The following is a 24687-nucleotide window of genomic DNA, read 5'->3' on the forward strand; positions in this document are numbered from 1 at the left end:
CAGTTCATACTTAGTAGGAAATGTCATATCACTTCCTCTTTCCTGTCATTCCCCCCCAATATTTCTTTTGAATGTCTCTAAATCTCAAATACAAATGTTAGCCTTCATAATTTCTGTAAATACAGTATTTTCTTCTTTTCACCGTGGTTTTCTGTCTTAAAAAAATGAAAAAAAAATGCTGAACAGAAATATGCAGTATTTTGGATTTGAAAGCAGAGAGATGCTTTGGTGTACGAGGGGATCCCTTGTAGCAGCTGTCTGTAGCTCCTTAAAACATCTGTTTCTTTCCTTGGAAATGCAGAAAGGTGCAGAGACATTCATGTCTCTGCATGCTGCGTGAAAACCTTTTGCCTATGGATTTTAGGCAAATCCATTTTAGGCAAAAATGAGCAAAAAAACAGCCAGTTTTTTGCAAAAATGGGCCTGGTTTTTTTGTCAAAAGAAAAAAGGGCATGAATAGCCTTTAGGAGGCTTATAGAATGCCAGTTTTTTGCTCATTTCTGCCCTCCCCAGCCCCCAGGAGCTCTCTGAAAGCCTTCTAAAAGCTTTCACGGCCATTTTGGTGAAGGGGAAGGGGTTTTGGGAGGCAAAAAAAAGCTGTATTCAGTGTGTAAGACGCACCCAGATTTTCAGCCTCTTTTTTGAGGGAAAAAGGTGCTTCTTACACTCCGAAAAATACGGTAAATCCTACATTAGTCTAGCCCAGTGTTTCTCAACCTTGGCAACTTGAAGATGTCCGGACTTCAACTCCCAGAATTCCCCAGCCAGCATTCGCTGGCTGGGGAATTCTGGGAGTTGAAGTCCGGACATCTTCAAGTTGCCAAGGTTGAGAAACACTGGTCTAGCCAATATGCATCTGATACAGTGGGCAGTAGCTCATGAAATTTTATGCCTTTTCAGAAACCATTTTTAGTTGGGAAAGGTGCTACCACAGTCCGTTCTTTTTTGCTGACTCATCCATGTACTCTGCTTGGTAAATTGCTTTCCTATTGTTTTCTTTTGTCTAGGCATCCAAGATCAGCTAGATACTGTTTACATAGTGAACAAAAAATAAATCATCACCTTGGACCTGTTCTCAGTTGTCTAGAAACTTCATGCATTTTTTAAAAAAATGTTCTTACTTAGCTTTATTTCCTCATTTCAGTAGTTGGTTCTAGATAACTGTATTGTTCTCTACAGTTCTCTATAGCTCTAGATAACTGTATTATTATTCTTTGGTTAATCTTTGGTGAGATTCACAGCCTTTGGGGCTGGCTGGTAGGTCAACAGCTCGAGGACCTAGGAACTGTTAAGGTAACGTCGGAGGATATAAGCTGTTCCAAGTAGGGTGGTTTTTTGTAGAGTCAAAATGTTCAAGTCAGATAAATTCAAAATTTCCAAATACCGAGATAACCCTTTAGCTATTGCTCCAAGGGCTCCAATTACAATTGGGACAACACACAATTTCTTTTTCCACAGTCGCTCAACTTCAATTTGCAAGTCCCGATACTTTGTGATTTTTTTCTTGCTGTTTATCTTCAATTCGTGCATCTCCAGGTATTGCAATGTCAATGAACCATACTTTTTTTGTACTTTTACTACTACTACTACTACTACTACTACTACTACTACTACTACTACTACTATCACCATCATCATCATCATCATATATGGGTAAAAGTTTCATTCAGGTCCCACAGTCTATGGAAGAAGTACAGAAACAGCAGAGTACATGTTGACAAAAAATTGAGAAAATTTTGATTTGGAGCTTCTTTTAAACGAAAGAAGAGGGTCCATATTTTGAGTTGCCTCAAAATAACTCCTCAGTTATTCTGTTCAGTTCTAATTTGTTAATAATAAAGTTCAGTACTAGTGGCACAAAAATGGATGATATTTATAAACAGTAACTTCTCAAGCACATGTAACCGAACAAACCTATTAGCACTAGCAGTTATATATCACTTCCCAGTACTTTACAGCCCTCTCTAAGTGGTCAGGATATTGCCCCCAATAATCTTGGTCCTCATTTCACCGACCTCGGAAGGATGGAAGACCCTATTAATTTATATCCTTCTCTTTTAAGTCATACATCACCTGCATGATATTAATGCTCAGATGGCACACATCCTCCTGTATTTTTGTTTGCTGAAAGACCTAAAGAAAAAGAATTATTGGAACAACTGAGTGAAATAGCTTCACATGAAAAAGCCGATGGATTTCCGATGCATTTGTCTTGCTCTTAACTAACAGCTTGCAGCTACCCAATGCACTCTCTAAATAGGGACTAAAAGAATCGATAACCAGAAGCTAGATTTAATTTCTTATGACATCTTTCAAGTATTCTGCTACACAGATCCAGGAGTCTGATCTTATGAATGCTTTACGAGGCACTGAAGTTTGGATGCCAAGTGCACAGATCTGCAGATAAGTCAATGGATATATGTGTGTTAATTCTCTTCCAAAATAAATTTACTAAGGATGCCAAACACTAGTTTTCTCTTCAAGTTGTAGTAAAAGAGAACACATATGGATCTGACTGCTTTGATTGTATATTGTAATTACTACTGTGGCTTGATCTGTTTTCTGCAACAGTTACCTAGATTATTTTTAGTGATTTCTCATTCTGAAGTAGTCATGGAATCAAATAATGATTTTGAAGAACAGGTTATCAGCTTAATAATTTAATTTGAAAGAATGGTGAATGCTTACTGAATGTTTAATTATTCGACACACAGTATGAATAGACTGCACCAAGTTTTACTTGCAAAGTATAGCTTTAAATTCTGCTTTATATTATTAATTATTAAATGGAAGAAAAAAAGATGTATTAAACATTACTTACGCTGGTCTCCCCAGGTTTACAGTCCAAAACTCCTTTAAGTGACTGGATAGAATGTATGACACATTGTTCAAACTGTGATGGCTAAAAGGAGAAAGAGGAAACTGTAGACTAGTAATAAGAATAACTTATTTCATAATTTTTAAAATTACAAATAAAAATCACTGTATTAACTTTTAATTAATTATACATCCAAGTATTTGTCCACTTAAGGATGAAGACCTCAAGTTCGCGTACTACTTATTAGAGTGTTCAAGTGCACAAAAGTATCTGAAACTGTGTGTAAATCTAATAATATAATGTCATCGAGATCCCTGAAATAATCTAATAATACGGTGGCCTTTATTTTTCAGAATTCTTCATCTAGCAGAACCAATATATTTAAAGGGGATTACATTAAGGGCAACTTTCATAAATCAGCTTTCATAGAAAGAGCTCATTAATTGCAATCCTATTATAAAATATATTCTACAATTTCAGGGACAATACACACTTTTCTATTCCCTTTAACAATTCTGTGATTCAGGTTAAAAATTATGGCTAACTGTTGTGGCCCAGCAGGTGCCGTTGGAGCTGCCACCAGACTCCGACAGCAAGGAGCCCTCTGAGTTGGCTCTGGAGGATGTGGAGGACCCTGGACAGGGTTCCGACTCCGAGCAGGACGCAGAGAGGCTGGATGAGCCTTGGACCAGTGGGGAGGAGACAAGGGAGAGTGAGCCGGAGGCCAGTAGTGAGTTGTTCCTGGATGAACGCCATCAAAGAGCTACTAGGCATCAGGAACAATTACGCAATTACAGGAGGTGATTGCACTCAGCTGGTGGTCATTAGGTTCCTCTTCAGACTATAAAAAGCTACTTGTGCACACGCTCCTCTTTGCAGAAGTCAACGCGGGATTGAATGTCGGAGGACATTACTGTGAGCTTGGCAGGCTGGATTGCTGCGAAGCCTTATCTGTGTTTATTGCTGCCTGAGTTTGTCTGAGTTGCTGCCAAGGACCTTATCTGTTTGTTCTGCTTGGCTTTCAGCCACCGAGGTGTTGGTGTCTTGAGGTGTTGGTGTCTTGCTATTAAAGTACATTCCAGTTAAGCTTGTCTCGGCATTCATTAGTGGACGGAGGAGGGGGTCAGAACAGTTAACAATGAGGAAAAAATAGCCTGTAAAAGTGAATGGGGATTTGACTCCAGATTTTCTCAGTCTCAATGATAGTCTAGCTCTTCACTCCTGTGAAGTTCCCCAGTTCCTTCAGATGTAGTTCCTCTTGAGGCTACAACTTCTAGAATTGCGATAAGATTGGTCTTCTTAAATAGATGGCACTTGATTTCTTTCCCATATTCAATTTCCAGGCATGCCAACCCAAATTTAACACTACTCCGTTCAATGCCAATATTTGAGGAAAAAAATGGTGATTTACCCACCAAACTGGTTAAGCTTTCATTATCAACAATCCAATCCTCCTTCTCAGCCAATTTTTTCACATCTGTAAAAAAAGCAATAAAGTCAAAAGTGTTATCTTCAGCATAGCATAAGCCTACACTACGAACTGAAATTATTTGTCATTCAAGAATGTTGTCAATGTTATATTAAAAAAGAATGGCAACATCTTTTATACATTAAGCCTACTGCAAGCAAAGAAGGAAACTGAACCTGTATTGGAAAGGTTGTACATTAATTGTTATAATATCTTAGTTATGTTCACCACTTTGAGTTATATATAAAAAGCAGAATAACAATCAAGTAATAATAATGTACGCTGTTCATTGTATTTGAAAATGTTTTTTAAGAGGTAAAACAATTATATGAAATGAACAATTTCCATATTCTACAAACTCTTTAATTAAAGACTATAGAACAAAACTATCAGTAAGGTAAATTCAGAGGTACAGGTAGTGTTGTGACTCAGCAGAAACCTCCTGTGAGTTGTTTCGGGATGCAGGGCTGACCGACTCACAGGAGAGGATAACAAGCAGCTGTGGCTCGTTAGGATCTCCTCCTGCGGATAAAAGACTGATGGTGCCACGCCCTAGTGGCAGAAGTCAACGTTCCGTTCCATTCCGTTTCTGTTCTAGTCAACGTTCCCCGTTCGTGTTCATGATTCAGAGAAACCAACTTGGAGAAGTGGTTTGCTGTAAGAGTTTGTTTTTGCATTTGCTGCTTAACTTTTTTGCCAGAGAATTTATCTGTGTTTATTTTGGGCTCGCAGCCAGCAAGAGCTGGGATAAAAACATTCCTTTGCAAGCTTTGTTTGGCTGTAGTTTCTGAACGAGCAAGGTGGGGGTCAGAACAAGTAATGTACCTTTTCGGTAACTTTTCAAAGTTACAATGGTGCCAAATGAGATTTAAAACCAGTCCTCAAACTTGGGAGCAGTTGCAGTGCCCCCACAATAATATGATCACGATTCACAGGCTTAGCAATTGATACGCCATTGTTAAGAGTTGCAGTGTCCAGGAATACCCTTTGCAACTATCACAGCTGGCTCCCCCGACTAGCAAAGTCAACAGGGAAGTTGGCAGGAAGTTGCTGGCTACAGTCACATGACACCCCACTTAACAACCACGATGATTCATTTAACAACTGCAACTGACACTGTAAGCTGGGCAGTCACACAATGGGATGGAGATGATGGTCCCAAACGCCATCAGTAAGCAAGGACTATCATTATGTAAAAATAAAATCACAGGTGAGGATTTTTTTTAAAAAAAACCAACAACAATCAGAGATCATCACTGATAAGAATTTTTTTTTTAAAAAAAGAACTATTACAACCTTCAGCTGTGTGTTGCAATGTAATCATTATACAACGGACTCTCAGGTCAAAAATGAGATCCTGGATGATTTGAAGCATATCGTTTGGTATTTCAAGTGCAGTAAGAGATTCATAACTAAGCCTGGAAAGAAAAGAAAGTAAAATTTATAATGAGCCCACTTGCTTATTATGTGATTCAGCGTAGCACGACAAAACCGCGCTCGTCCAAATAGCGGCGACAAAACCGCGTTGCTAAAGCCGCGACGTCATCACTGCGACGTCATCACCGCGGCGACAACAGCGCGGCGACAGAAAGCCGATTTAAATTAAGGTAAGGGTTAGGATTAGGTTTAAGGGTTTGGTTTAGGATTAGGTTTAGGGTTAGGTTTAGGGTTAGGTTTAGGGTGCTGAGTGCTTCGGAAGGCGCGGATTTGCCCTCCGCGGTTATGTCGTCGCACTAGGGTCGCCTTTTTCCTTAGCGCTTCAGACGGTGCAGATTTGCTCTCCCCGCTTATGTTGGCGCGGATAAGGGCTTCGCGGTATTGTGGGTGAACCGTGATTCAGATGTCAAGGTATCCTCAAGAGGGGATGTGTAATAAGTGTGTGAATAGAAAAAAAAAATCACCTTAGTAGCTCCTCCTCCAGTGGAGCCCTTTTCTTTCAGCAGTGCCATATACTGAGGAAAAGTCCTAATGATATTTAATGCAATTGTAACTCAAGAAAAATACAAGTAAAAGCACAACAGCGGTGCTAAGTGAAATCTGGGTCTGAAAATGGCCACTTTCTTTATGACACAGCTCTCCCCAGATAAACAGTATAGTATCATTATCTTGTTAGAGGGCTAAGACTGTGCCAGTAATTTCACCCTCAGACTCTGGAAATATTCATACCTTTTCCTCCTATGAGCTCATATTATGATTTAGTTTCAAGTAATTTAGTAGTGAAAACACTAATGTTTTGAGTGCACAAACTTTTGTTTTCTGCATGACAAGCCAACTTTTGCTGAGAGCAGGACGGACCATACTTTCGAGTAATTCCCAAGATCTCACAATTTTTATCATATTTTGGGATTGGCCACCTTTACCATACAGTCTTTTGGTAGACGTTGACACGCTGCAATTCTTAAACGCTTTATTTTTTAGTACTTCCTTGTCTCAAGGCTGAGGAATAATAGAGGAATTTTGGGAAGAAATGTTGGAATACTTGACAGCAAGGGAATTTAAAGTTGACAATAGTCAACGTATTGTCTGAAGTCAACAAAGCATATTTTAACAAAAAACAAATTAATACCAAGTAAGATTACATGGCAATAAAAACTAATGGAAAAAGGAATTTTAGATGCATTAAAAGCATAGTCGTAAGTAATTCCAATGAAAAATTTAAAGAAAGCAGAATCAGTCAATAGAATGCACTAAAATGTTATGGAATTATGGAAAGAACATATAACAAGGGAGAAAAAAGACTAGATACATACAGACTATAATTTGAATGGTAGGAATCTTATGTTTAAATAAAATGAAGAAAGAAAAAGAAACTCCACTTCTTTGGAACATGCAATATCATAGCACATGTACAAAGGAGACACAATTTGGATTATGATATTCATCTTCTCCACGTTCTCCTTACTCCCTGCATCTATAACTCTGATTGACATTTACCTGCAAAACAGAGAAAAAGAAGAACCCAGGAAGCCAAAATAAAACAATGTGATATGAAATCATGGGAAGATGCTAGGGCACATGTTCCAGTGATTAATCTATAAGTTTATAAAAACAATCCAGCCAGTTCTGCTTTGTCTCTATTTTAATTTCTTAAAATAAATTGTGGGAATTAAGTGGTAAAACATAGCAAATTAGTTAACTATGGCCCCTTAGATGGTTTGAAAACTATACTCAAGGGAACATTGTCAATACTTCCATCAAAAATGCTATGAGGTCATAATCCTGAGCCCCAGTACTCTTCAAAGTTTCATTCATGACTTGGATGAAATTATGGAGGTATGTAAAAACAGCCTGTAAAAGTACAATTTCTAATCTACTGCTCAGGGAAGTTCTGTCTATATATGGTCAAATCCTGGGCGTCATTGGTAGGGCACATCTCAGGATGTTATGTTATGAACTATGAGGATGTTATGGAGTTTTAGGAGTTTGTTTTCTCCTGTGTGGTTCAGCGTGGCTCTGCATGGCCTGGTATGAACTGGGCCATGGGTGACCCACACCTACACAAGGAACTATATTACAACAGAGGTAAATGCTTATTTGCAAATTTACAAACTTGTTTGTCCTAGCTAATATTCCTGAACAGGGATTTGCAAGGATGATGACTTTTCAGAGTGATAATGAGCACAGGTGAGGGGAGTTCAAATTTTGGGAATGTCTGAGGGTCACTCTCAGAAGTGACTTGCACTCTACTTGGAAAAACCAACTTATTCAAGCCTTTCTCTCCCTCTATCCCTCTACCTACCTACACACTCTTTCCCTACTTACCTACTATATTTCTCTCTCTCTCTCTATTTCTCTCTCTCTCTCCCTTTATCTACCTACCTAACTACTCTCTCTCTTCCTACCTACTGTACCTACACACTCTTTCCCTACTTATCTACTATATTTCTCTCTCTCCCTCTCCCTCTCTATCCCTTTATCTACCTACCTACTTTTTTTTTTTAAAAAAATTGCCTCTTCAAAACCTTGGTGCGTCTTATACTCCGAAAAATACGGTACCAAGAGAGATAGCAAGATCATCTTTCTTGGATGCATTCAAGAGGAGGTTTGTCAAAAGATTTAATTTTGAATTCCAGCATTGAGCAGGAGATTGGACACAATTGCCTAAATGTCTTTTTCCAATTCTGGAACCCTATTTTTGTGGGTACTTTGTCTCAATTAGATCTGTAGTTTTGTAAACTCCAAATTATTTGGGTCATATAGGATATTCAAAACTGGTTCAGAGTAGATGAGACTTGCTGAAAGAAACCACACCCGGCATTGATTTAAGATAAAACTAACCTTACAGTTTGAATGGCATGGGGTAACCACTGGCTAGAAAGCTCAGGCTTCATGTCCCAGCCACCGTATTCTTTGAGTTCATTTTCTTCAAGGCTGAATGGAAGCAGAGCACCACGTATCAGTTTGACCTGTGATTGCATCACTTGCTGAATCATCATCTAGGACCACAAAGGAAAGACATCATGTTGAGCCAATAAACCATTGTGTGTGGAAACAAAGAAACATTCCCTTTGATAAAACAGTTCATTAAGTTCTGTCAGGACTGGGATGAAGGTAACAGCAATTTAAATAACACTGAATGTATGGAAGGTAGGTTTTTTAATTAGCCAATCTATTATAGAGCCGAGGGGGCGCAGTGGTTAAAAATGCAGCACTGCAGGCTACTTCAGCTGACTACAGTTCTGCAGTTCGTCTGTTCAAATCTCACCGGCTCAGAGTTGACTCAGCCTTCCATCCTTCCGAGGTGGGTGAAATGAGGACCCGGATTGTTGTTGGGAGCGATATGCTGACTCTGTAAACCCCTTAGAGAGGGCTGGAAGCCCTATGAAGCGGTATATAAGTCTAACTGCTATTGCTATTGCTATTAGTCAATCTGATTAAATGTCCTGTTACCATTGGGAGATTAGTCTTGCTAAGTTTTCATTCTGTAATCAGACAACTGTCAGCAGCAAGGAAGTAAAACAGAGAAAGGATTTATATTAGCAAAGGTTAACGAAAAATGCTCACACATAATAGGGGTCCAAGAACCAATGACCTCAAGGTACAAATTAAGCCTAGGGAACAAGACAAAGGCTCTAACAGCTGGACACAGGAGCACATTACATGGAGGCACATCCAGCATTGTATTATGTCCCATTAACCAGAATGGTATTACAGATTTTAAGCCTATGCCATAAAGCTCAATACAGATTCTCTGTGTATCTTGCAACAACAGGGTTTGCTCAGTAAATTATCACTACAAACAGCCTTCACTCTAAACCAGGAGTGTCAAAATCACATAGTGGTGGGTTTCAAAAATGTTTGGAACTTCTTCTGTAGGTGTGGCCTGCTTTCCGGGTCCACTGGTGGAACATCTTCTAACCGGTAGATTTGATGAACCAGTTCTACCGAATAGGTGCCAACTGGTAGGAACCCACCTCTGGCCTGCTCCCTTACCTTGAAATCATTTTGCCTCTGCCTGGCATTCTTCTTTGATCTTTCCATTTGGCCAGATTTTTCAGCAGTCTTATAAAAGAAAAAGAGATTCCAATCTTACCACATTAGTATTATCAGGAACACATGAACTATTCTATGCATTCAATTTTGCTACAAAGAGTATAATTACTGTAAGGATTTTGCAGCAAGTTGAAAAGAGACTTTAAAACCGGATTAATGTTCTAGCATACTTTAATAAATTAACAGAGAACATTAGCAGAAATAAAAGCATTTTGATATTTTAACCTTTTTCATACCAAAACAGTTTTCCTACTAAATACTCCTAAAAATGAGTTTGCTATACCATATTCAAGTATACTCAATAAATTCAAAGTATATTAAAGATATTGTTTTAGTATCCTTTCAGCGTTCCAAAGAACGAAATGCAGTCTGCCTACTAAGAATGAACCAAAGCATATCCTCTTCCATTTAGAAATGTTTAGCTGAGCAAAGGAATCCTATCTATACATTCTGAATATATAACAATTCTATATTTTGGTGAATTCCTGATTGTGTTACAAAATCCAGACCCCAGGGTCATTAATTGGGGAATCAAGGGAGAATGGATCTGGTTAATTGAAATTCTTATGTTTTTTAAATATGGAATTAGATTATATGATCTCTGTTTCCTTTTAGATATACAGAATCTACGAACACTATAAATGTATTCAACAAAATATTTCCCCTCTTCCCACTTTTTTTTTCAATTTTGTTGAATCGGTGAATCCCTTCATGTAGAAATTTCTGTAGGCCCAACGGTTACAACTTGCACATTTACCACATGTATAAACAAGACTCTTCACTTCCGTTACTAACTTTCTAAACCTAGTAAAACCATAGCAATCCTTAACTGGCTTTTGAAAATATGCAGGTCATCTTTACGAGTAGTGAGACTAAGTCATTCAGCTTCTTTATTACTATTTTTTTCCCCATGATTGCTCATTACTTTCATGACTAAATTATATCCTATATGTTTTGAACACAACTTTTATGAGAACCATTATGTCTGTGTTCAACTGGCTTCTTATTTTTAAAGTAACACAGACGTGAGAAACAACTTGCCAAAATGGAATGCAACATTTATATATTTTTGCACTACTCCCAAGCATGGGAAATGTTTTAAAACAATCTTAGTAGCTTGAATATTGAACTGAAGCATGGATTATCAAAGAATTGGAGATAAAAAGCAGTGATCTTCAGATTTCCTTAGCCCCAGGGGTCCACCAATGAGGCATGCACCTGGATATCTCCGTGACCGCCTCCTGCAACATACCTCCCAGCGTCCAATAAGATCGCACAGGGCGGGCCTTCTCCGGGTACCGTCAGCCACACAATGCCGTCTGGCGGCTCCTCGGGGGAGAGCCTTCTCTGTTGCTGCCCCGGCCCTTTGGAACGATCTACCCCCTGAGATCCGGACCCTCCCCACTCTCTCGGCCTTCCGTAAGTCTGTTAAGACCTGGCTGTTCCGGCGGGCCTGGGGCTGTTGATCTTGACTGAACTTCAGCCCCGTTACAACTGAGTGCATGTTGTGTTTTCTGTTTTTAAGTTGTCCTGTCTTGTGTTTTAATCTTTTTAAATCTTTTTTAAATTGCTTTTATGTAAGCCGCCCGGAGTCCTTCGGGATTGGGCGGCATACAAATCTATTAAAATTACAAATTATAGGCCTCTTCATCTGTCAGACAGAAGCAGAGTAGAAAAAGCAGTTAATTTGAATTTGCTGTTGTGCAATTATCATTCTACTCTCAACACTTGATAGAAATGGCTGAGGAGAGCAGTTGACATTCTTTAGGTGACTGTATAAATGCTGGAAGACTGGTAATAAGGGAGAGTCATGTTTTGTCCATATTACACAGGGTGAGAAGGCAAGTAATAGTAGTAGTTAGCACTATCTCTTAACAGCTGAAGAGTGATAAATCCTTGAAGCTGCTTAGTGTCATTTTTGATGCAGAAGGAATTGCAGAAGCAATCTATAAAGGAACAACAATATATTTGTATTCTATTTTCCTTCTCATATCTCAATATGCCTGCAATTCCCAATTCAATTACAGGTACAGAGATGCTGATTGGATTATGGCAGTGTTTCCCAAACTTGGCAACTTTAAGACTTGTGGACTTCAACTCCCAGAATTCTCCAGCTAGCTCTTCTGGCTGGAGAACTCTGGGAGTTGAAATCCACAAGTCTTAAAGTTGCCAAGTTTGGGAAACACTGGATTATGGGAACCTAGTGAAGATTATAGAAATTTGAATCTGAGACAAACCCCCAATTCTTACTCTAAATTTCAGCTACTGCATAAAACAGGTTCACAAGGGAAAAGAATGATTTCCCCCCCCCCCCCCGCCCGTCCCCCCAACTTCTCTGACCAGTTGGCTCTTCCTTAGGTTTTCAGAAAAATTAATCACCTGGTTTGTTAGCAAAAAATTATGACAAAAGATTAAATCACACTTGATATTTAAGCAAAAGAAAGTTTGAATAAGCCAAACATTGTTTTTATATTCCCCATAAACTGCATATTGTCTAAATACCAAATGCAAATACTCTTACCTCACTAAATAAGCTTCCATTCACATAAGAAATCCAAAGTTTCCAGAAATTGGGAAGCTGGCTTACTACAAGCTTAGTTAACTTTTCAACAAATGCTACTTGCTGAGGAGTTTTAAACCGCCAATCTGAAAAAGATACAAGATACCAATTCAATACTAGAAAACTGTTAAAGAGGAATTATATTTGTGATTGACATCGAGTGGCAATTCATAAATGCTAAAGAAATAAATATGTTAAATAGTGTTAAATAAGACTTGGCACCACACTGCTTCACTTAGCAAATTTAAGTCTCACAGAAGCGCTCATAGTAAGAGTTCAATTGACTGACATTTGTGATTCAAAATAAATTAATCCAATTAGCTGCTCTTTAAAAAAATCTGATGTCAATATACTTAAATACAGCTACCGTAAGCCAAATTAAGACTACATCATGAGATAATGAGAACAGACCAGGGGTGGGTTTCTCCCGGTTTGCACCGGTACGCCAGAACCGGTTCGTGAAATTTAGCCTACCTTTTGGAAACTGTTCCAAAAGGAAGGAAGGAAAGAAGGAAGGAAGGAAGGAAGGGGGAGAGATACACAAAGGAAAGGAAGAGATACACACAAGAAAGGAAGGAAAGAATGGAGGGAGAGGGAGAGAGAAAGAGAGAGAGACAAAGATAGAAAGAAAAAGAAAAAAGAAAGAAAAATAGCAATAGCAGTTAGACTTATATACCGCTTCATAGGGCTTTCAGCCCTCTCTAAGCGGTTTACAGAGTCAGCATATCGCCCCCACAGTCTGGGTCCTCATTTCACCCACCTCGGAAGGATGGAAGGCTGAGTCAACCTTGAGCCGGTGAGATTTGAACTGCTGAACTGCAGATAACAGTCAGCTGAAGTGGCCTGCAGTACTGCACCCTAACCACTGTGCCACCTCGGAAGTGGGAGAGAGACAAGAAAGAAAGAAAGAGGTGGAGAGAGACAAAAGGAAGGAAGAAAGGAAAGAGTGAGTGAGTGAGTGAGTGAGAGAGAGAGAGAGAGAGAGAGAGAGAGAGAGAGAACTTATGATCACAATTGAGCCCAAAATTTTGGTTGCTAAGCAAGAGCATTGTTAAGTGAGTTTCACCACATTTTCCAAGTTGCCCATGCCCACCCGGTCACACGCCCACCAAGCCACACCCACCCAGTCACATGACCACCGAGCCACTCCCACAAAACAGGCCACACCTACAGATTAGGTTCTAAAAATTTTGAAACCCACCCCTGGAACAGACATTTAACTGGCGACCTCCCAACTAGTAATTCAAAGTTTTACCTAATGCATTACACCTGCCAGGTAAATATTCTTCCATGGTTTGCAGAATGGAAAGGAAATCCAGTGCAGAAAAGTGTCATGTGATCACGACTGGACTTACTTTCATCCCGACTGGACTGAGTGCTACTGCCTCTTTTCAGCGAGGCACTCCGACTGAGATGGCCAAGGGAAGATGGGCGAACTTCACTGTCCAGATCGAGCAGTGGACTATGTATCAATGGATTGACTAAATGGGAGAGTATATTGATTATTGGTGTTAGTTAATGCACAGTATCAGCCTTTATAATTTGCTGTTATCCATTAAAATAAACAGAAAAACCTCACAGATAAAATGTATATAATTCTTGCAGCTTGATTACAACAAACAGGATTGGTTTTGCTTAATTATACATACATAGATATATTTCCTAATATGTCTCAAATCAGGAACTCTAATGTATCTTAATATGCTATTTGATTGAATTTATGTTCAGCAAGAATTGAGGTAAATAAAGAAAAAAATCTCTTACTAAAATGCACAAGAAATAATCTATTAATTATCTATTTTTCTGGTACTATTGAAATTGCTTCGATTTTTCAATTTCTAATTGTCAGAAGGGCTGCACATCGTATGAGAGCCTTATCGTTCACACATTTTTGAGTTAGATTATCTGCTAAATTAAAAAAAAAAACCTCACAGATGAAGATAATAGTAGTACTCAATACTGATTACAACAAACAGGATTGGTTTTACAAATAGTAGTTGGCTAGAAGTCTCAAATCTTCTCTCCCCAAAGCCTTTTTGCTGCTTGTACCTACTGCTTCAAGGCAGCAGTCTGGTAGTTTCTGCTGTTATCAAGAATCTTCTAGGCACCATCTAGATAAAGCTAAAGGTTCCCCTTGCACATATGTGCTAGTCGTTCCCGACTCTAGGGGGCGGTGCTCATCTCCATTTCTAAGCCAAAGAGCCAGTGCTGTCCAAAGATGTCTCCTTGGTCATGTGGCCAGCATGACTAAACGCCGAAGGCGCACGGAACGCTGTTATGTTCCCACCAAGGTGGTTCCTATTTTTCTACTTGAATTTTTTACGTGCCTTCAAACTGCTAGGTTGGCAGAAGCTGGAACAAGTAATGGGAGCTCACCTCGTTACGCGCCCTGGGGATTCAAACTGTCGATCTTGTGATCGACAAGCTCATTGTCTTAGCCACTGCGTCCTTTACTTACTATCTATAACTCTTAAGGCTTTCAAACTGCACATCCCGTCTGACCATTAAAAGACCAGATTGGAAAAAAAAGAGTAAACTAATTTCAACAGTACCAGATAACATAAGTGAGTGGAGTGCTTCCTTCTACCACTTTGGAAGATAAAGCAGTATCTGGCAAACAAAATCAAGCTTTATCAAAAGAAAACACGAAAGGTAATTTTCTAACTGCAAATATCAAAATGTAAGGCATCCAATGTGGAAAAAGATGAACTGCAGGTTGTAGAGAATCAGGGAGAATCAGCCTTGAAGGAAATAAACAAGCTGTTATATAAGCAAAGAGAAGAGAAACGTTTAAGTTCTGGGAAGCAAGATAATGTTCAGAGGAGACTCTGATAGGGTCCTGAAATTAATTAATTCCTTCCTTCCTTCCTTCCTTCCTTCCTTCCTTCCTTCCTTCCTTCCTTCCTTCCTTCCTTCCTTCCTTCCTTCCTTCCTTCCATCCATCCATCCATCCATCCATCCATCCATCCATCCATCCATCCAAAGTTTTTCCCATGGAGTCAGGGGTGGGTTTCAACCGGTTCGCGGCGGTCCCTGCGAACCGGTTGGTCAGCGAACCCGGAAGTAAGTAACTTCCCGGAACAGCGAAGGGCCCACCCGCGCGCCCGCGCTCCTTACCCGGTTTTGATGAGTTCTGTGCTTCCACGCATGCGCAGAGCGTATACAGTGCCTGCGCGATCCTCCAGGAGCAGCTGGAGCATCGCACAGACGCTAGTACGCATGCGTGCGCTGCGTGCATGCGCGCGCCGCACGCATGCACGAGGACGCCGCCGGCCCCGTTCCAACCGAACTGGTTGGAATGGGGCGAGAAACCCACCCCTGCATGGAGTCTGTTTCCTAATCTAATCTACCTGAAAGAGGAGCCTCTTTCAAGAGTCACTGGGCATTACCTTCCTTCTTCTTATATCCCAATGAATCATGGAGGAAATTGCCTTAGTTAAAACATTAGTTCTGCACACAGATCTACTGTCCATATTCAAAATACCAGCTAAAAAATTTGTTAAAAAGGAACAATATAAAAAAAAAATCCACAAGGTGGCACCAGTGTGCTACAAATGATGCATTCTCTGCCAAATCTCTAAACGGGGATACTTGGCAGGTTATTATTATTATTAAATTATTACTACAGATTACAAGAAATTTCTAAATAAAAATTCTACCTTCAAAAATACACCCTGTGATTTGACTGTGGACGGACATTAAGTACCCAATCTCATAACTTGCACAGAGAAATAAAAGACTAAATTAGATTGAGCTCAACACACCAAAGTAACATCAGAAACTGAACAAATTCCTGACTATATGTATTTATCTATTTTCAAAGAAACAGAAGCTTCTGGAAGCCAAAGTTCTTTTGCTTCAATTACATTCATTTTTCCAGTTTCTTGGAGATTTCAATATATTAATCGCAGGCTCCAGGGATGATAGAAAATTCTTTACCCAAAGTGACCCCACTTGTATTTCTGCTGAGCTCTATCCTTTCTACCAGGGATGAGCAACCTGTGGCTCTGGATTCCCATGTGGCTGTTTCATCCCTCTGCTGTGGCTCCCTGTCATCGGTCAGCTCTACAACTGATAGGGCTTTTGGTTAGGACAGGTAGAGGAAAAAGGAGGCCGTGCTAGGAGGAGACTCTATGGTGGGGGAACCGGACTTCCGGCCAGCTTCAGAATTGAATGGGGGGGGGCTTCCGGTTAGGACCTTTGTGGCTCTTTTGAGTGTTTAAGGTTGCCGATCCCTGCTTTACTTACTTTACTTTATTGTCATTCTACATATATGCAGAGTTTACACCAGTGGTAGTCAACCTGGTCCCTACCGCCCACTAGTGGGCGTTCGAGCTTTCATGGTGGGCGGTAGGGGTTTGCTGTAACTCTGCTTTATAAATTTTATAAAGTAAAGTTACTTCCCTACTTTATAAATCACCATTACTGTGGAACCGGTGGGCGGTTAGAAAATTTTACTACTAACAGAGATACAAAAGTGGGCAGTAGGTATAAAAAGGTTGACTACCCCTGGTTTACACACACAACGAAATTCACGTAACACCCAGAGACCAGGCCCAACACACATAACAATCCCCAAACACCCTCCCACCCACCCCAAAAATCTCCCGCCCCTAAACCACCCAAGCATCCACACAGCAGACCAAGGAGTGCTGTCCAATAGCTCACTGAGTTCATTGTTGAGTGCAATTATAGCTATGGGATAAAAGCTATTCAGAAGACGTGTGGTTCCTAGTTTGAATTGTTCCGTATCTTCTGCCAGAAGGCAACAGTCTAAAAAAGATTGTAAGCAGGATGGGAAGAGAACGTTATGCAACTTCCTCAAGCAGCGAGATGCGAAGATGTCATCCAGGGCTGGTAGCTGGAGCCCAGCTAGGCAGCTGGGCAGTTTTAATGATTCTCCGTAGAGCTTTTTTGCCCACTGCAGAGCTGCTCCCATACAAGAATGTCGTATGTCAGGACACTCTCAATAGTGCTGCGATAGTAGGACAGAAGTAGATGCTGAGAGAGATTTATCTTCCTTAGCATCCTCAGGGAGTACAGCCTCTTCTGTGCCTTCTTCACAAGCATGTTAGCATTCATGGTCCATGAGAGGTCCTCCGAGATATAAATGCCCAGAAATTTAAAACTACCAACCTTCTCCACCTTCTCGCCATTTATGTACAATGGTAAATGTACATCTCTCTTCCTCCTGAAGTCAATTATAAGTTCTTTAGTTTTTTTGGTGTTAAGTGTAAGATTATTTTCTTTACACCACAATGTCAGTCCTTGTACTTCCTTCCTATAAGCAGACTCATTGTTCTTATGAATGAGCCCAACCATTGTGGTGTCATCCACAAATTTAATAATTGTGTTGGTGTTATACAGTCATGTATATGGCCATCTTTCATTCACAGCAATCTGTACTGTGCACCTCAGAATACAGTCTGACATCAGGTATCTGCAAAGCTTAAGGCACCCTTTCTGCCTGTTATATTCACAATTCCCTCAAAATGTTTCCAACAACTTTAGCTCCAGCAACTCTGGGAGGGAACTCCATATAGCCTAGAATATTATAAAATAGAATCCTACTTTGTTATGGACCCTATGTTACACTGAGCACACACACAAAAAAGAAGAAGATAAGTGCAGATTGCAAAAAAAGGTTTTCCAAAACTAGTAGCATAGTTATTTAAAGCCGAACCACATTTTATTCAATAAAGATATGAAAGAGAAGCAGTTGAAATTCAACACGTTAAATAATATGAAACCAGTCTCTGATTCTGAGTCTCAATAAATTTGTAGTCAATGGAAGAACAGCTTTGCATTTTAGGAGTGCTTTTTAGGAATCAAAATAAGTATCTGTTGAATATGTAAACTTTGGCTATAAGTACAGAAGTACCAATGGTACCATGGGGGATTAATATTTCTAAGAAAGCGTGAATCAAGATTTGGAAATTGAAAGTCTACTTACCAATCTCATCAAATTAAAGCAGCTCCTGCTTTAATACACTGAAACAATACTGTTTTCTTTTAACATGTTGGATTTTTCCCTGTCCATCAAAAGGTAAACTGAGTAATGAAAATTTGCAGACTTCAACATGAAGCCTTCTTTTGTAAATTTGTTTTGGCAAAAGAGAACTAAATGTTGGAAGAACCATCTCTAAAGTTTTGATAGGTCTGGTTCGAAGAAAACATGAAAAGGTTCGAGTTCCATAAAGCCTTAAATATCAGCAATGTGGGGCTCTTTGGATTATTCAAATATTTTAAATTGCTTTAGATTGGTATGCAGTTGCACATGTGCCCGTGTACACTTGATACTGAAGAATGTCTGTATTATTTATATTTTCATTTCCTTTGTTAATAATTTGTAGGACAGTATATTTTGAAATGTATTAGAAATAATTAAAAAAAAAAAAACTTCTACTCCAACACAGATGTTCCTGTCCTTTTGTTCTGTAACAAGACGTTATACATGTATATGCAGAAACATCTGGAACTGGAAGTGAAGGAATTGCATGAACATATATTCATATGTCTAGGACTGTCTTTTCATCTTTTGTGGGTATTAAATAGAGTGAAATACCACTCTTCATCACCTCCTCATACCACTCTGCACCACTTTATATACTTTTCTTCCAATCCTGCTTTGGTATCACTTGCTGAACCTAGAAAACTCAATCCATGCTCTATTTAATGAAGTAAAAAAAATAACAACAACCCATCCTTGCTTTATATATTTATAAACACATGAATGAAATACATATGTGTCACATCTAGAAGATTCCTTGGCTGGATGTACATTTTTTGCCAACAAGTAAACTTGTATGGAAACTCCCCATCAGGCATATGAAGCCTTAGCTTTGAGGGAAATTTTAAAGACACTAACCGGTTTTTGAATATGCTCTGGTGAAGGAGGGAAGGAAGGAGGGAGGGAAGCAAGGAGGGAAGGAAGGAGAGAAGGAGAGAAGAAAGGAGGGAAGGAAGGAGGGAAGGAAGGAGAGAAGGAGAGAAGAAAGGAGGGAAGGAAGGAGAGAAGAAAGGGGGGAAGGAAGGAGGGAAGGAAGGAGGAAAGGAAGGAGAGAAGAAAGGAGGGAAGGAAGGAGGGAAGGAAGGAGGGAAGGAGAGAAGGAGAGAAGAAAGGAGGGAGGGAAGGAAGGAGGGAAGGAAGGAGGGAAGGAAGGAGAGAAGGAGAGAAGAAAGGAGGGAAGGAAGAAGAAGTAGGATTGTTGTAAAATAAGATGGGTTTATGGGATGGTAAGAAAGTAATTTCAATTATATTGTCAATTGTAGGGGAGAAAAATTGTTACAAATAGATATTATTATTTGTATGTTATGAGATCATATAATTGTGAATGTATATATGAGAAATAAAAATTTATTTAATATTTTTTAAAAAAAGAATATGCTCTGGTCATTCACAGGAGGAAATTTCGTTTTTCATTGGGGTTTACTGAGTGAATTTATAATATTTAAAGTATATTTAATCAAAGTGCCCCTTTTAATTTATCCAAATATTACTCATATGCATTTAATCCTATATACAGATCTTAGAACAGTTGGAATTTTTTGTTTTTGTTTTACAGAATTAAATCAATAAATCTAACAAACTCCTCCCTCTGAAAAACACACTATTCACCCCAAATAATATGGTTACTAGTAGCACTGAATGAAGCAAAGAAAAACTAAGAGAAAACACAGTACCGATAATGTAAAGGGAAAAAAAAAAGAATAATCTGGAAAATAATTTGGAAAATGCATCTACTCCTGCAGATGTATTTATTGAGAGTTTGGCTAGCCAACCAATATTTGCAGAATGATTTTTAAACTAATTAAATTAGTGTTAACCTAACCTCTCTTAAACAGGAAAACCAACTCAAACAAACAAAAAAGGAAATCATACTAATTATAGTTTTTCCCTTCAACCCAGAATTCACATGGGTATTCTAGAAACCTCACTGAAATTCTAAATACTTTGAATCACTCACTTTACATATATATATATATATGGTTTGGCTTAGTATGCAAAAGCTTAGCCAAATAATCTGTAAATTTCCTGAAATTGTTGAAAAAAAGCTAACAAGACAAAACAAAATTATTCAGTTGGCAAGAGTTTTTCCAATTGAAACACACTATTTCATACATTAAAATTACACATACATGCCCTTTGCATATTCTCATTAAAAATAAAGCACCCAATTCAATAGAAGTTTTCAAAAGGGCTTTTTTTTTCCATTAAGCTTTTAAGAAGTTTAGTAGCTTAGATTACAGAACGAGATTGCATGCTTCTGGTTTTAAAACGGATGTTTGTTTGTTTGTTTATTGGATTTATATGCCGCCCTTCTCCTGAAGGACTCAGGGTGGCGTACAACATTAAAAAAAACCACACATATTACAAAAGTTAAAAAGGAAATTAGATAGAGTATCCAAAAACAAACCCATTTAATATTAACAAAACATTTTAATGTGTTGCTTAGTGCCTCTCATAAAACTTTATTTGTATATTACATGAACCTATTTCTTATGCTTATTTTTTATGATTAAGAGTTCAAAAATAAATAAGTTCAATATACAGATGTAATTAATTTCGGGGTGGGGAGAACCCAGTTGAAAATGTGACTGTTTCTTCAGTCACATTATTTCTTCAGTCACATTATTTGAAATAATGTGTCTGATGCCATACTAACAGGAGGAGAGCATGAATCCAGTAAATGGCTATCCTGCCATAAAAACCAAAAACAACCCCCCCCCCAAATGGTTTGTTTATGGATTAGTAACAGAAAACAGGACATAGAATACTCCCTTGTTCCACTAGAAACCACATCATCAGCTTGCAGTGGTATCAGGAAAAGAAAGTTTAACATGAAACTAATTTCTTAATTGGTTGTCTAGCATTACAACACAGAAGCAAGAAAGAACAACAAGCACATATACCCTCAGGACTAATGAACATCTGGAGTGCATTAGCAAAGCTGATCCCCCCCCCCGCCCCAAGTTGTCCAGAAGATAGCGCTTCAGGACTATATATAGTCCTGAAGCGCACATTATTTCATATATATAGGAAATAAAGAGTTGCTCTACAAATAGGTCCTAAAATATCTCTCTCTCTCTGTCTCTCTCTCTCCCCCCCCCCTTTCTCAACAAGTAAAAGTGGAGTATTTTTAAAGCACTGAGTATAGATGAAATGTTGGGGGGTTTTGTCTAATTTGTAAGAGATTACTGGGATGAACCATAGAAGATGTTTGAGACGTAAACAAAAGGAAAACCTTGGCAATTATAATATATGCAAAAAATGTATGCTAGTCACTCTGGGTGGAATATCCCTACCTTGCTATGTTTATATAAAAAATGTATTCATGATACCTTAATGTAATTGAACACAGATGTAAAATTAAGAAGAATGTAGGCCTACAAACTATGCTCTCTAATCAAGATGATTTTAAGAAATGCGAATAGAAACCTTGATATAATTTTTTTTAACACTTTGTTATGTTACTTACAATGACATTTATTGAGATTGCAATTTTCAACCAATGTAGAGCTATTAACCATGCAAAGTCATAGCTGTGTTGGAAAAATAAACACATGATAATATCTCTGAACGTAACATGCAGATTGACTTAATAGGTTATTTAATAGGTGCAAATAAAAAAAATGTGATTAGTATTGCCACTATCTCCAAAAGAAGTTTGACTGTATTTACTAATAAGTTTATTAAAAGTTTTACCAAGTGCTTCTAGGGTTAAAAGAAGGATTGCACAATCATTCCCCCCCCCCGAATTTTTAGCTTGCATTTCTTTTTCACTAAAATTACACAGTCTTATCATGTATTGAAATGAGACAGTTGAAAATGGTTGAAGAGAGCTGATGAATAAGATTTAATATTAAGAGATACTCTCTGCCATTCATTAAAAGTAGTTATTACATTTTGTTTCCATTATATAATAGTCTGGTTTGAATATCTTCATTGAAATGAGGAAAAACCCCATCAGATAAAAAGAAAATACCACCACAGTATTGGATGATGTATTGTTACGTAATGGAGCTCTATGATTTTTATGAAAAAAAATTATTTTCTATAAAATAAATGGAGAATAAATTTCCGTTCCAATAAAATTAAATTGTCTATTAAAATGATAGGGGAAATCACAGTATTTTACTCTTGCGCGCCATATTCTGAGCATGCACAAAGGGTAAAATACAAAGAAGAAAAACTGATCTGTAGCTGCTGGATTCTCTAAAGGGGGCAGAACTTCCTTACGGCCTCTAAACACCTCTGAACATTTTTTTTCCCTCGAGCACAGCAGGCCCTTGTCCCATGCTCCAGCCTGACCACCCACTGTTACTCGTTGACCAAACAGGCAATGCTTAAAGTCTACATCAACAATAGTAGGATAGGATTCCTTTCAAATGGAAGACTTTCAATTTTCAGAAGCCAGAAAGTAAGGAGGTCCCGTTAAAATTAATCTGAAGTAATAATACATTTTAAAATGCTGGTTTCACTTAAAATATCCCTTGTATCATTTAAAACCTAAAGGAGAACATTAAAAATGCACACCAAGTGAGGAGGCAAAATTTTCTTGGAAAAGGATCAAAAAATTGGCTGGAGGCAACAACAGGGGTTAAAATAGAATGGAAACCTGAAGTTTTTTTTTTATTAGGAATTATGTCTGCGAAATACAAAAAAAGAAATCCAGTATTTAATACTACATATAATTACGGCGGCAAGGATTGCCTTTGCCCAGAAATGGAAAAACAAATTAATCCCAAGCGAAGATGAAATAATAAGAAAGATTATGGACTGTGCCGAAATGGATAAACTAACTAAAGAAATCCAGGGAAAGGAAGAATCAGAATTCTACCAGATATGGGATAAATAGTATAGGTGGAAAGAAACAAAAATCAATCAAGGAATATAACAAAACTCAAAAAATAATAGTTATGAATAAGATAAGAGGGTTAAGAATGGTGAAATCCGAATGAAATACAATAGAAGGGGAAATAATATAAGGTGAGCGGTATCGATTGATGATTGCCATTATAAAGAACAGGAAGTTCTTGTTCGTATTGTATTGTATAAATGTGGCGTACGTCTAATTTTTGTGTGTGTGCATTTTACATGTTTGTTAATAAAAATCTTTTTTAAAAATGCACACTAAAAGGACTACTTAGTCTCACTGTGCTGTTTGTTGCTATTATTAAGGATTATTTCAATTTTAAAAAGAGCTTTTAACTTATATTTAAAATACAAATTACATCTTTATATTGAACAAACTGTATTGATTCAGATTAAATTACATCACTGGAAATCCTCCCACCCAAGAATTAAATGAAACTAAATTTAAGACTCACTGGAGAAGAGTCTAATGCTGGGAAAGACTGAGGGCAGAGGTTCCACTACAAAACCGCGGACGACAAAATCGCGCTCGACGAAAGCGCGTACGTGACGTCATCACAGCGCGACGAAAACATCGCGCTGTGATTGAAAAATGTAAAAATAAAGCGAAAACCTTACCCTAACCCCCCCAAACCTAACCCTAAATGTAACCCTAAACCTAACCCTTAACCTAACCCTAAATCTAACCCTAAACCTAACCCTTAACCTAACGCTAAACCTAACACTAACCCTTAACCTAATGCTAAACGTAACCCTAACGCTCTAAACCTAACCCTAACCCTTAACCTAACCCTACCCCTAACCCTACCCCTTACCTTTATGTGAATCAGCTTGCTTTAATTTTATTTTTATTTCAATTTTTAATTTTTTTCGTCGCGCTGTGATGACGTCAAATGCGCACTTTCGTCGAGCGCGCTTTTGTGGACCGCGGTTTTGATGGGTCATGGAGGGCAGAAGAAGAAGGAAACGACAAGAGAATAAGGTGGCTGGATGGAGTCACTGAAGCACTCGGCGTGAGCTTCAATGGACTTCGGGAGATGGTAGAAGACAGGAAGGCTTGGAGGAAGCACTGTCTATGGGGTCACGATGAGTCGGACACGACTTCGCAATTAACAACAAATTTAAGTCATTCTATGTTAATTATAACTAAATTTGTATCAATGCAATGGCTTAAAAGTAATAAAGGAATTTTTAAAAAATATGAGATTTTTTTTTTATGAAAGGAGGAAATAAAGCCTATTCTTAATATTTATGTTGCTTCTCGATTGCTTCCTTTAATGCTTTAAGTGAATAATATAGTGCCAAATAAACCTTCCTATGTATTCATTTAGATCTGATTGTGGGGGGGTCTTTAAATTGCAAGGGGAAAATGATATTTTTGATGTGAACGATGCCAATTCTTTGGCTCTGCTTCTCAAAAATGGAGAAGGTAGGAACCACAATACTCTTCCCCCACCCCCAGCCCCCTCCAA

General features: G+C 38.4%; 1 protein-coding gene across 1 annotated transcript in view; it reads right to left on the reverse strand.

The window, feature by feature from the left end:
* EXOC2 (exocyst complex component 2) overlaps window positions 1-24687 on the reverse strand; it is an 86122-nt gene that overhangs the window by 22335 nt on the left and 39100 nt on the right. The window contains exons 12-19 of the mRNA XM_087707534.1: window positions 13695-13820; window positions 12301-12425; window positions 9720-9788; window positions 8565-8722; window positions 5583-5704; window positions 4234-4295; window positions 2822-2902; window positions 2074-2133 (exon numbers count right to left, since the gene is read on the reverse strand). Of these exons, the coding sequence (XP_087563660.1) occupies window positions 2074-2133; window positions 2822-2902; window positions 4234-4295; window positions 5583-5704; window positions 8565-8722; window positions 9720-9788; window positions 12301-12425; window positions 13695-13820 (803 nt within the window). The remainder of the gene's footprint in view (window positions 1-2073; window positions 2134-2821; window positions 2903-4233; window positions 4296-5582; window positions 5705-8564; window positions 8723-9719; window positions 9789-12300; window positions 12426-13694; window positions 13821-24687) is intronic.

The sequence above is a fragment of the Thamnophis sirtalis genome, unplaced genomic scaffold (genome assembly GCF_051295495.1).
Source record: "Thamnophis sirtalis isolate CommonGarterSnake01/CBP01778 unplaced genomic scaffold, rThaSir2_p1.2 scaffold_2, whole genome shotgun sequence".
NCBI classification, from domain to species: domain Eukaryota; kingdom Metazoa; phylum Chordata; class Lepidosauria; order Squamata; family Natricidae; genus Thamnophis; species Thamnophis sirtalis.